We start from the raw sequence: 14408 nt of genomic DNA, 5'->3' as shown, positions 1-14408 counted from the left end.
ACTGGCGGTTCCCGAGCCCTGGAATTGGGTAAGCAACCTGTCATGAACAGGGTTGCACTCCCCCTGAAGGAGCAGGTGCATAGTTTGGGAGTACTCCTAGATCCATCCTTGTCACTGGAGCCCCAGGTGGACTCCGTGGCCTGGAGTACTTGGGGCCAGCTTCAGCTGATCTGCCAGCTACGGCCTTTCCTGGACAGGGATAACCTAGCCACAGTGGTACATGCACTGGTAACTTCCTGACTAGACTGCTGCAATGCACCTTACATCGGACTGCCCTTGTAGATGACTCGGAAGGTGCAGCTAGTGCAAAATGCAGCAGCTAGACTGCTGACCGGAACATCTCATAAAAATCATAATATCATTTTTAAAGGAATTGCACTGGCTGCCAATACACTTCCAGTTGGAATTCAAGGTTCTGGTGATGACATTTAAAGCCCTAAGTGGCTTGGGACCTTGATATTTGAGGGAGCGCCTCTCTGTATATATGCCTGCCTGAGGACTGAGATCTGATGGAGAGGCCCTCCTCTGCATCCCACCAGTGCGAGACATACACTATGGTGGGATGTGGGAGAGGGCCTTCTCTGCTGAGGCACCCCGGTTGTGGAATGCCCTCCCCTTGGAGGCCTGATTGGTGTGTACATTGGTTTCATTTTGGTGACAAGTAAAAACATGGATTTAGCCTTTGAGGGCTAAATGCATTCCCTAAAGTATCACACTGTTTTATTGTTTTAGATTTTAATTGGTATTAGCTTGTTTAATATGTTTTTAGCTGTTTAAATTATTTATTGTTTTATACTGTTTAAAGTGATTTCATCTGTATGGCACCCTGAGATCTTAATGATACAAATGTTTCAAGTAATACAAATGTTCCAAGTAAAATAAAATAAAAATAAATCCACAACATCAGAGGTTCATACATGTGCTCATCTTCCAATATGATATATTTCATCACTGGTCTGCCAACTCCTACAGTAGGACATTGCTGACTTCAGGCCTAAGGGGTCACCTTTGTTTTTCCCCAAAGCCTGAGATCCAACAACTGGAGCCTGGTACAAAAGATATACACTGAGACCCAGAGTACAAGTTGAATATGATCTGCTTCGCACGTAACAACCCAGTTTGGGTTGTTGTTGAATCATGGGTTGTTGTTACGTGCAAACCCTGCACTATGGTTTAACTATGGGTTGTTAAGAACCCAGGAAGAGAACCTATAGTTTATTGTTGGGTTGTGAACTCTGGGTTATTTGTGGTTTTTGTGAACTGCCCAGACAGCTTTGGCTATTGGGTGGCATAGAAATAAATAAAAAAACCTATAGTTAAACCATAGCGCAGGGTTCGCATGTAACGACAACCCAAAATCCTGTATATAGGGTGGGATATAAATGTTTTAAATAAACAAAATATTCATGGTATTTCCAAGTATGTACATGCAGTCTAACAGCTTGCACCAGGGAGCTGAAGGATCATTTTATAGTGTTATTTACAATACAAACCTTGAGATCCCGATGCATTAGCCCTTTACTATGCAGGAACTGAACTGCTTCAGCTATCTGTAGGAATATCAGCAGGCACTCTGTTCTTTCCCTCTCCTCTATTGAACATCTTCTGTTCATCCAGTCTTTAAGGTTTTCCTTCCTACAGAGTTGCATCTGGATGTAAAGGTACACTTTTGGTGTGGTAGGTATGGCTTTTTGTACAGAGTTCTTAGAAAAGTCCAAACTTAAGCTTGTTGGTCTTGGTGGAGAAGCGGACAAAGGGCTTGCTGAAGATGACATCCTGTTATTCGATCCTTTTGTGCTTGTTGCTTTATCCTCACAGTGGCCATCATGAAGTGAATCATTGGTGTTATCCTCTTTACTAGAAGTATTATCACAACCAGAGTCTTCAAAAACAATAGATGAAGAGGTCCTCTCCCTCACCCTTACTGTTGGCATGGCTGGAAGACAAAGTTCAAAGGAGTGTCCAGGATCATTTTCATCAACAGTACTACCATCTATATCACAGTCGGTGAGGAAACTGTCTTGCATGTGTGACACAGGATCTGCCAACTGGCTCAGGTCTCCATTATCAATGGCAGAGAATTCCAGTGGGGAAAACTGGCTCTCTGATGAATCCGATTGGCCACAAGGTATCCCAACAGAAAGCAAGGTCTTCCTTTCTACAGATGTAGCAATAACTTCAATGTGTTCCTTTGCAGAGAATGGTTCAGTTCTAATTTTAAATGATGGCACTTCCACTGGACTGGGAGAACTGAGTGGCCAATCAATACTTTAAACAAAAAAGCAGAACAGGATATTATAAAACTTTAGGTCATCTTAAAATGCACTGTCTACAGAACAATATCTGCATAGCTTTGGATTTTCCTACTGAAAATCCATAGCTAAGACAGACTAATTCAAGTAACACAAATTTTTATTACCTACTAATATCCACCAAATATTTTTTCAGTCTACAAAGTCCCCTTATAAGGAATATCCCTCTGAACATTTTAACAGGAACATCTCAAGGTTTCCTATGAGATGGCATTCCTACCACCAAATTTTCCAGAAAACCCACATCCTTGAATGGGCAAGACAGAACATCAGATCTTGTCCCCTCTCCCAAGCCCATTTCTAATCTCTTGCTTTAATGGGCCTAGAGTGGGTAACATAATTTACAACCCACCGTAATCCAATAAATGCCAAATTTAACTATGCTAAAACAAGTTGGAGATACCTCATAACTGCTTAACCTTAGCCATTAAACCATTCTATATATGATTCATTATAAGCCACTTAGTTCTTTATATGCCATTTTTAAAGGACTACAATGTTCTATATTTACTTTCTTCCCCAAATCATTCAGGATTATTTGAAATAAGGCCAGGGTACTTATCTGTAACTTACATTCTTCAAGTGATCTTCTGTGCTGTTGCACATAATAGGATCTGTGCTTACATAGAGCAACATATCAGAAATGGCTAAAAAAAGTGGGAAGTAATGCCTGCCTCTCCCCTTGAGGGGGAAGTCCCTACACTATGCCCATGCTTTGAAGGGTAGATGACTGCCTTCCCACTCAGTTTCTTCTTGATTGCCAAGATACAGATCTGGAATTAAATGTTGTTCTAGGCAGAAACAGAAATGGCCCTGGTGAAGTGTCCTGGTATGGCATTTAGGAGAGTACAACTGCCAAGGTCATCAACTGATAAGGTCTGTGGGAGATGACTGACTATTATGATGGACCATCATAATACAGGCATGCAGAATAGACCAAAAAGGTGCTGTCTTGCCAGGTAAAAGGCAAGGGACTGAATGTATGAGGCAGTTGGACTGTTGGATGACAGAGTTAAAGGAGTACTAAAGGAGGAGTAGGAGTAGCCAAATGAATTCTTTTTACTTGTCTTCACTGCAGAAGATGTTGTGGTGACAAAAGATGAAGTTCTCAAACTTATTAACAAACTGAAAGCTAATAAATCATTCAGATGGTATCCATTGTAAAGCTCTTAAAGAAGTCAAATGTGAAGTTGCTGATCTAATAAAAATATGTAACAAGTCCCTAAGATCAGCCTCTCTACCAGAGGACTGAAAAATGGACAATGTAACGCCAATTTTTAAAAAGGGATCCAGGGGGATCCGGGAACTTACGGACCAGTTAGCTTAACATTTGTTCTGGGTAAATTGGTTGAATGCATTATTATTTATTCTACCAACATTGGATACTACCCCTTATTTCCCCTTAGGCACAAGTATCTCCAAATAGGTGAATCAGAGTGGCTAGGCAGGTGAGAAGACTCTTTGGGGAATGTCAAAAACTCATGCACAAATATCTGGTCCAGATTGAAATAAGATAGTTATTAAAGGAAAATAATAAGGAACAAAAATGGAAAGCAGAATATTTTTAAGTACCCAAAGAGTAAAAGCTTGCTAATCTATGCTAAATGCTAATCTATGCTAACACTTGGAAGTACATACAACGCAAGGGTCACCTGGGGAGTTTCAGCATGCATACCATCTTTTGATGGTCAGAGGATGCCAGAGTGACAAAAGAATAAAGAACTATATTCCATTTTATTATGTGGCCAGAGTTTCACCAAACAGGGGAGTGACATGCATGCAGGAAGACCACCTTCTCACCTTTTTGGGTCTGGGAGATGGACTAGAGAAAAACCTTTTATCATCTTTTGGGCTAAGACATGAGGCTAGAAAAGTGTTAATTAAAAAGGAGATGGCTTTGGCTATCTTTGGCAGACTTGATAGATCAAAAACCTTCCTGTTTTGTGGATCTGGAAGCTTTGGGAAAGATGTGTAGTATTCCAAGTTGGCTATGGATACTAGATATTCTGGTCAAGGATGATTGTAGCTTTAAAGAAATGGACAACAGGCTGGTTCATTCCATCCCTGAGGGTCAGACAAGCCACCGTGGCTTGTTCAGTCCTCGGTGTGTGCAGGGCATAGTCCACCCAATCATCCTGCCGGGCGTGGCACACAATGTCACCCAAACATGGGCAGCACAGCCCACATAAGGGGGAAACAACCCCCAAACAACCCATGGCCTATTATTTGAGGGTTGCCTCAAATTATTAAAAGCTTAAATTCGTAAGCACATAGAAGGACAAACCCTGATGAAACAGAATCAACATGGCTTCTGCAAAGGTAAGTCCTGTCCCTCTAACCTTTTAGAGTCCTTTGAGAGTGTTGATAAAAATGTGTGCAGGGGTGAGCCTGTACATAGTGTTTACCTGGACTTCCAAAATGCTTTTGACAAAGTCCCTCACCAAAGGCTCCTGAGCAAACTTAGCAGTCATGGAATAAGTGGAGAGGTCCTCTTATGGATCAATAACTGATTAAAGAACAGAAAGTAGAGAGTACGAATACATGGTAAATTCTCCCAATGGAGGGATGTATACTGTGAAGTCCCACAGGGATCTGTATTAGGACCAATGCTTTTCAATTTGTTCATAAATGATGTGGAATTAGAATCAGGAGTGAGCTTTGAGGTGGCCAGGTTTGCTGATGACACCAAATTATTTAGGGTGGTTAAAATAAAAAGGGATTGCTAAGAGCTCCAAAAGGATCTCTCAAAACAGGGAGAATGGGCATCAAAATGGCAAATGCGGCTCAATGTAAGCAAATGTAAAGTCATGCATGTTGGGACAAAAAAATCCCAACTTCACATATATGCTGATGGGACCTGAGCTAACAGTGACTGACTAAGAAAGAGATTTTGGTGTTGTGGTGAATAGTCAGTGAAAATGTTTACTCAATATGTGGCTGCTGTCAAAAGGGCAAATCCAATGTTAGCCATAATTAGGAAAGGAATTGAAAATAAAACCGCCAATATCATATCGCTCTTCTACAAATGTATAGTATGAACACATTTGGAATACTGTGTACAATTCTGGTCAGTGCACCTAAAAAACATATTGTTGAGTTGGAAAATTTGCAGAAAAGGGCAACTACAATGATCAATGGGCTAGAGCAACTCTCCTACGAGGAAAGTTACAACATCTGAGACAGTTTAGCTTAGAGAAAAGGTAAGTAAGGAGAGACATGATAGAGGTGTACAAAATTATGCATGGTGTGGAGAAAGTGGATAGAGAGAGATTTTTTCCCTCCTCTCATAATACTAGAACCTGGGGCCATCTAATGAAGCTGATTATTGGAAGATTCAGGACATATACAAGAAGTACTTCTTCACACAGTGAGCGCATAGTTAAACTATGGAATTCACTGCAACAAAATGAAATGATGGCCACCAATTTGGATGGCTTTAAAAGGGGATCAGAAAATTCATGGAGGATAAGTGCTACTAGACCTGATGGCTATATGCTGCCTCCAGTATTAGGGGCAAAATCCCTATGTACGCCAGTTGCTGAGGGACATGAGCAGGAAGGTGCTATTTCACTCATGTCCTATTTGTGCCTTTCCCACAGACAGCTGGCTGGCCACTGCATGAACAGAATGGTGGACTAGATGGCCCTTTCTTAGATGGACCTAGATGGCTCTTCTTATTTTCTTAGGAAACAAGGATTGGAACTTCCGGCTGCGACCAATGTCGCTCTGGCAGCTTCCCACGGATCTCCGTGGGAGCTTTCTCAAACAGCTTTTTAAAAGGTTGAAAAACTTTTTAATCTCCCCCTTGGAATTGAAAGAGGAGGGCAAGGCATGCTCTGGACAACATCTTGGAGAAAAGTAACCCCCACGAGATAGTGGGGGGGCTGGATTCCAGGATTATCTTCCCAGAGCTTTACGAACGCAAAAAGCTGTACGGAGACTCCTATTTTATAGAAGAAAACAGGGCTGACGTGTTCCATAATAATAAATGCTTTAAGAAATATCAACAACCTCTGAGGGATGATTTAAGAAACCTTAACAATATCTGAGAACATCTGAGGACCTGTAAGATCTGTTTGAGAGAAACATGTCTGTGCCAAGGAGAAGAAGGGAGCCGGCATCTACTCCCCCCGCATCCTCTGTGTCAAAAGTGTCGAAAACAGAAGATATAAGGGAATTATTTATGCTGATAAAGACTTTATCTTCGCAATTTACGGAACAAGTCAAAAAGTTGGATTTAGTCCAAAATTCCATAACCGCCCTGCAAGGAGTTGTAGATTTAATTAATGCGTCATGGCAAAAAATGGAGATAAAATTAATGAGCTTGAAGACCGAGTGGCAGGAAATGAAACCACGACACAAATTTGTTTTAAAAATATCTCTGATAGACTCTCTCAACCGGAGACCTTCATGAAAAGATCCAATGTACGTATGATTGGGATTAAAAATCTGCCTAATGATGTAAAATTGCCTATTTTTGTGGATAAACTTTTGCATGAGATGCTCCCTATTCCATCTGATTATTTACTTGATATTCAGCAGGCATTTCGTGTGCCAAATGCTAAAAGGAGTGATTACACGATCATAGCTCAATTTGCAAAAGTCTCCACAAAGAATTATATCCTGCGTTTGGCAAGGGAGGCTGGAAGCCTTTCCTGGAAACAAGATAAAGTTATGTTATTTCCAGACTACATCAAAGAGGTGGCGAATGAAAGAAGGCAATTTATCAAAGCAAAGAATATGGCAAAACAAATGAACTTACAATATTACTTAAAATATCCTGCTACACTTTGTATTGTGTCTGAAGGTCAGATGAAGAAGTTTCTAAATCATGAAATGGTGGAGGCATGACTTAATGTAAAAATGCATGAGAATTCTGTTACAACCCCATGAACTGGAATCTTTAAACAAGCTTTGTTAACTGTTTGTGTTTAGTCTACATGATCCAGGCTAATTCAGAAGATAAATGATTATATTTATCTTACATCTTTTATTTTTTCTTGCTTTTCTTTATATTTTTAATTTCAAAATAGATAATATATCTAGTATAAAATAGATTACTGATGGTTGAAGGTTTATATTAAGTTTTATTATTATATAATACTATATTTTATTTTTATTACTACTACTACTAATATAGGCTTTTGGGAATGAATTGTAGACCTGTTTCTTTGATATAAGATTGATGATATGATATAGAAACGTAAGGTTGTTTATTAAACTGTAAGATTGTTAAGGTTATATAGTTTTTAAAATAGAATGGCATCGGAGGCTGGGGGATGCTGGAGTTTAAACTCAATTCTTTAAGGGGGAGGGGGAGGGAGAGCAAAGGGGAGGGAATTTTTTTTTTCTTCCTTTCCTCCTCCCTTTCCCCCTTTTTTCTCCTTTTCCCCCTCTTTTTTCTTCTCTCTCTGTTATTGTGGTGTCCTCATCAGAATATTGTACTGTTGGGAAATTGAAGTATTGATTAGGTTGTTGGTAATTTTGGTATTGTTTATTTCATTTATAAAAATAAAATAAATAAAAATATATATTTTTTAAAAAAAACAAGGCCTGACTGGTAGATTTTATCTCTCTCACTCATTACAGCACATCATTCTGTTGGGTACCAGAAGTGTTTTAGTTCATGAATTAGTATCTGGGGCTAGGGCAGCAGACTGAAGCCAGGTATACTTTCACTATGCAACTTAACTAGAAACAGACTTAGACCAACCAAGTGGTAGGTGATATTTATCTGCTGCTTAGCTAACATCACAGGTGGCGTGGTCAGAAAGTAGATCTCCAGATTTTTTGGACTTCAACATCCAGAAGTCCCTGCCAAGATGGCCAGTTTTCAGAAATGGTGGGAAATGAAATCCAAAACATCTGGAAATCTATTTTCTGCCTACCCCTGCTCTACCATATTGTCTGGGTAGAAGGAAGAGGCACTGTCTTGGCTGAATGTTGGTTTTCTTCCTTTTCAGTTTTATGGAGGTCTCAACCTCCAAGTCCTGGCAAGGATAAGCTTATGGTGGAGTCTTGAGGAAGCAGGTAAGGCAGGGGTTTGGAAGAGGGGACTCACAGGCAAGGGGTTTGTATCCACTTGAAGACCAGAAAACAAGAGTAGTCAGAGACAGGTCTTTCAGTAACCTGGACAGGTCCCAGGTAAAGGTAACTTATTCTGAAAAAGGACTGGTTGCTGACTGAGCTCTTATATAATCCTTCACCTTGACTGCCTGTTCCAGGCTCCACCCCTTGCTGGAGAATGGAGATCCTTAAAGGAACAGGTCTCTGGCCTGGAGCCTGGCACTCCATCAGCTCTCCATTGCCTCTTGCTTCCTATGGCACTAAGCAGATTTGACATGTGGGGCTTTGGGGGGCAAAGGTGCTGTTCCTCGGGCTCATGGGTTGCAACCCCTGGGGTCCTGGTTAAGGGGTTTGATGTTTGGGGGTCTTGGATGCTGGCACTCACAAATTGCTGGACTCAGGTTCAGTGGCACAGCCCAGATCTGGTGCTTCTGTGGGTGGCGTTGTTGACTCAGCAGCCCCTTTCCTTCCAAGTCAGTATCCAAATCACTGCTGGTAGTCTGAGTCATAACATAGTCAAGTCCCTAGGCTTTGACTTATGGCTCTTTGAAAATTCCTTCAAGCCCAATGAATGTGTGGAGAACTTCAGAGTCAATGGTGCTATTAGATGATCCAACCTTGAAACTGAAGACAGTACTAAAGTGGTCATAGGAAATTAAGTCCTTGAACCCAAAGAAGCAAAATTCCAGCACCTGGGGGCAGCATGAGACAAACCCTCTACCAAAGCCATCTACTTGTCAGTATATATCCCATCACAGATTTCTAAAGCCTGTTCCCAGAGAGATGGTCTAAGGTGCAACATATGACATCTTCTAGCCTGTTCGTTAAATCTAAGACAGAAAATGCATGACTTGTGCTACTTTCCCAAACAGAGGAGATGCGTTTTCATGTCTGGAGATGAGGATCTTTCCCTTGAAGCCAAGGCATTAAAAAAAAAAAGCCATAGTGCCATACGAGACCAAACAACCCTCGTGGCTATTGAAGCCTGAGAAATACTTGCAATAATGGATGGGGCAGATGAGCAGAAGACCTAACTAAGGAACAACTAACTACAGGAAAAAGGCTCCCCAAAACTCAAGAGAAAGTTCTCCACAATGCTGCTCAGGCAGGGATCAAGCCCTTGCATAATGCAAAGACTTCTCCTGAGAGAGGAGTGTGCACTGGCTTCTCCTGAGAGAGGAGTGTGCACCTTTTTTAACTCTACATGTTTCTGAGATGTTTATTTATTTAGTACATTTATATTCAGCCTCTCTTCCATTATGGAACTCAATGCAGCATACATGGGGTTCCCAAATAGTCTCCCATCCAGGCACTAACCAGACCCAGGCTTGCTCAGCTTGAGGAAGGTGGCTAGATCATGTGCCTGGAGCCATGCACCAGTTCCTGTGCAGATGTTGCTCTGCACAGATGCAGTTTCCACACGTGCACATGCATAGAAACCATAAAGAAGAAACAGAAGTTTGGAAACAAAGTAAAGGAGTAAGATTAGCCAGAATAAGAGACTTTCCAAGTATACATTTTATATTTTAATAGCTACTACAGAACAAAACCTGTAGACAAATTCTACTAAACAAATACTCAAAAAACAATTTCCAGAGGAGTAATGTTAGTCTGTTTGAGTAAAAACAGTCTTGTGGCACCAAATACTCCAATGACTTCTTGAGAAAACTCCAATCCTTGACAATCTCTCAGAAAACACCATCCTATCTACGATGGACGTTGAAGCCCTTTACACCAACATCCTGCACAAAGACGGACTATTAGAAATATCATCCCTGATGGTGCTACAACAACAGACTCTGCCACTGCACTTACCCACAATTGCTTCAGCTTTGGGGAGAACAGATGCCTTGAGATCAAATGCACTGCCATGGGGTTTGCATGGCCTCACAGTATGTTAACATCTTCATGACTGACTTAGAACAACACTTCTTCTGTATCTGTCCCCAAAGCCTCTCTCTCCTCTACCTGAGCTACATTGATAATATCTTATAATCTGGATTCATGGCTAGGAGGCCCTGGCAAAGTTCCACAAAGACTTCAATAACTTTCACTCCACCATTAACCTGAGCCTAGACCACTCCATGAAACAGGTTCACATTCTGGACACTACTATGCAACTACATAATACACATATAAGTACCACTTTACATTGGAAACCTATTGACTGCTACACATACTTATAGGCCTCCAACTTCCATCCAGAACGTACCACAAAATCCACTGTCAAAAGGCAATCTCTACAACACAACCGTATCTGCTCAAACTCAGACAAGGACTCACAATTTATGGAGTAAAACCAGACATTTTCAGGCTCTAATACCAACCCACTGAAGTGAAAAAAATCAACAACAAGCAGATGAACAGGGCCAGACTGGTTGGTACCCAGAAATACTCTACTACAGGACAGACCCAAAAGAAAAAAACAAGAGAACACTACTTGTTGTCACCCACAGGTCCCAGCTAAAACCATTCAAGTGTATCTACAATGATCTCTAGCCCATCCTGGCCAATGACACTTCCATCTCACAGGCCTCTGCTTGTTTGCAGATAGTCACCTAAAACAGCTACCTACCAGCAACAAACCATATAACAGAGATACAAACATAGGAACCAGATCCTGTGCCAGACCCAGATGCTAGCTGTTCCCATATCCACTTTGGCAACACTATTACAGGAACTTAAAATATCATCCATTACTGGGACCTGGGTGGATGACCTGGACGGGGTGGATCTGTCTCAGCTTTGTCCACTTGGGTACTCTGTGCAGCACCAACCTAGGTTGGAGGGGCGGGGGAGTTGCCGTCATCCATTAGGATTCCATCTCCCTCATGAGGAAACCCATCCATCCTAGCATGAGTTTTGAGGATCTCTACCTTGTGTTGAGGCAAAGAGACAGAACAGGTATGCTACTGGTGTACTGCCCACCCTGCTGCCCAGCAATTTCCCTGCCTGAGCTGGCTCAGGTGGTCTCAGAGGTGGTGCTGGAGAACCCTAGGACTGTGGTTCTGGGGGACTTCAACACCCACCCCAAGGCTATCCTGACAGGATCCGCTTGGAACTTCATGGCAACCACGACAACCATGGGGCTGTCTCAGTATATCACTGGCCTGACACATGTGGCGGGGCATACCCTAGACCTGGTTTTGATGCTGGGTAGATGAGGGACTATCTGGTTTTGAGGAGGTTTTCAACAACCCCGTTGTCATGGTCAGATCATTTCCTTGTGAAGTTTGGTTTGGCGGTAGCAGGTCCTCCCTGCAGGGGTGGGGGACTGATTAAGATGGTCCGCCCATGGAGACTTATGGGATCCAATGGATTCCTGAATGCTCTGGGGGATTTTCTGGCTGATAGGGCTGGTGATTTGGTCAAGGCCTTGGTCTCACTATGGAATGGTGAGACGGGAAAAGCCATCAATACAATCGTTCTCAAGTGCCTGCTCTGGTGCTGTGCAGCCTGTAATTCAGCTTGGTTTACAGAAGATCTGCCGGCAATGAAACAGGCCGGATAACAGCTAGAATCATGGTGGTGCAGGTCTCAGAGTGAGTACAATCAAAGATTAGCAGAGACTCTCTGTTGTGCCTATTAAGCGGCAGTGAGGAATCTTATTACACATCTATTATTGCATCCTCAAAATGCCACACAGGAGAATTGTTCCAAGTGGTGAAGACCCTCTTGGGATCTGGCTCAGGCTCAGAGAAACTGGGATTGAAACCCTCGGTCATATGCTGTAATACATTTGCCAGGAACTTTGAGGATAAAGTTGCTCATATTCGCTCAGAACTTGACGCCACAGTCATGGCAGAGTCTCGGGAGGTCCCAGTGTTCTGTCTGGTTGTGTTTCCTGGGATCAGTTTCAGTTGCGGCAGCCTGATGTGGGCAAGACGCTTAAATCAGTCCATCCCACCACATGTAAGCTTGACCCTTGCTCATCTTAGCTGATACAATCTAGCAGGAGTGGATTGATTGGTCATGGTAAATGCTTCACTCTGTCAGGGGGTGGTGCCTGACACCTTGAAAAAGGCTGTAGTGCACCCTCTCCTGAAGAGGATCTCCCTGGACCCAGAGGTATGTGAGAACTATCGCCCCATCACTAATATCTCCTTTTTTGGCAAAGTGCTTGAGTGTGTGGTGGCTGGGCAGTGTCAGACGTTCTTGGAGGAAACTGATTATCTGGACCCATTTCAGTCTGGTTTCAGGCCAGAGTACAGTTGATCTTCCTGGATCTCGCACTGATTTTGATACCACTGATCATGGTATCTTACTGGATTGGCTGTGCAGGATGGAAGTTTGGGGCACTGTGTTACAGTGGTTCCGCTCCTACCTGTAGGGCCAATTCCAGACACTGGAATCGGGGGATTCCTGTTCTACCCCATGGCTATTAAACTGTGGGGTGCCAAAGGGTTCTATTCTATCTCCCATGCTGTTCAACATCTATATGAAGCTGTTGGGTGAGGTCATTAGGAGTTTTGGGGTAGGGTGTCACTAGTATGCTGATGATACTCAGCTCTATTTCTCCTTGTCGCTGTTTACAATAGCTTTGGCTACTGGGTGGCACAGAAATAAAAAAAACCCCTATAGTTAAGTCGTAGTGCAGGGTTCACATGTAACGACAACCCACGATTCAACAACAACAATACTCAACCCACAGGCTAGGTTGTCCACATGTGAACCAGGTCTTAGAATTAAGGAATTTAGAGCCCAGGAATTTGAGTACCAGAACTGAATGGAGCTCACAGAATTTCCACACAAAAATGCATTCCTTGTTATCCTAACCTTTCCTCATTTCAGCAATATAATATAGGGTGGGAGAACATTCTATTGCTGCTATTGTTAAACAAGTGGGAGTCAGAAATCCTTGCTGATCTATTGCAAATCACCCTGAGAACTACCAGTAGATCTAGATCTACCTTCTCCCCAATCCTGCTCTATTGTATTATACATTAAGACAAACAAGCCAGTTTCTACACAAAACAATAAATGGACAAAAAATAGATGGACACAAATCTGACATCAGAAATGGCAATATTCAAAAATTATTTTTTGAACAGCAAATAAGGACACTCTGCCAATGACCTTAAGGTGACCATTCTTGAACAAAGGAACTTCAAAGACACATTTAAACATGAAACTGTTGAGCTACAAAAAATCAAGAAATTCAGTTCCATTTCCTGTGGCCTAAACAGGGGTAAAGGCTTTTTATCACACTACATGTGATAATGCAAGGGCATCCACCAATGCAAGGACAGCTGTATTATCATCCAACAACTGTTTCGTGAATGGCCATTGTTAAATTATTGTTGTCTGTGCTTTCTGATTTCAATTCCCTCTGACCCTCGCTGTTTACAACCCACCTGCCCAACCATGCATATATATATATACATTTGCCAATTGAGGATAACACTTGTATCCAATGAAGTGGACAGTGTTCACAAAAGCTTATGCCAGAATAAATTTGACAGTCTTCAAGGTACCATATAACTCATAAAATCATACACCATTAATATAGAAACCAGAAGTTACAGTGTAGAAACATAGAGTTGCTAGGTCTTCTGCAATACAAGACAGTATCTCCAGAGCCTTTTAGTAAACACAAACTTTCCAGGAACTGAAACATACCTTTCATCTTTTAGCCACAGTTTGTCCATTCTTTCCTGCCAGCTCTCAGGTGGTGCTTCCAGCCAAGCATTGAAATAACGAACAATACAAGGGTGTTCAAGTTTCGCTAATGCTTTAACTTCACGCATCACTTTTTCACGAGCCTGCTCCCTAAAATTTGAGAGAGTAACAAAGTAAAAGCCATTAAAGGCAGTTCTGTGAGCAATAAAGTAGGATAACTATGGCAAGGGGTTGGACTCGATGGCCTTGTAGGCACCTTCCAACCCTACTATTCTGTGATTCTATGATTCTACCTGGCATGGTCATTTCACTTTGTAGAAGAGAAAATTCTCCTTTAAGTGTCATGCTCTAGCACATAGGGCCTGCTTACACACTTCCAAATCAATACTTAAGTGCAACAAGCTATTACCA

General features: G+C 42.0%; 1 protein-coding gene across 3 annotated transcripts in view; it reads right to left on the bottom strand.

Moving 5' to 3' along the window:
* Positions 1-14408, bottom strand: part of EIF2AK3 (eukaryotic translation initiation factor 2 alpha kinase 3) — an 82114-nt gene that overhangs the window by 10939 nt on the left and 56767 nt on the right. For all 3 annotated transcript variants that reach the window (XM_084857467.1, XM_084857466.1, XM_084857465.1), the window contains exons 12-13: positions 13998-14147; positions 1494-2268 (exon numbers count right to left, since the gene is read on the bottom strand). In XM_084857467.1, coding sequence (XP_084713593.1) covers positions 1494-2268; positions 13998-14147 — 925 coding nt within the window. The remainder of the gene's footprint in view (positions 1-1493; positions 2269-13997; positions 14148-14408) is intronic.

The sequence above is a fragment of the Heloderma suspectum genome, chromosome 5 (genome assembly GCF_057233095.1).
Source record: "Heloderma suspectum isolate Gila_16-S chromosome 5, 16-S_ref, whole genome shotgun sequence".
In the NCBI taxonomy this organism is placed as follows: Eukaryota; Metazoa; Chordata; class Lepidosauria; order Squamata; family Helodermatidae; genus Heloderma; species Heloderma suspectum.
The sequence above is the reverse complement of the archived record's forward strand: the minus strand, read 5'-3'. Positions and strand labels throughout refer to the sequence as shown.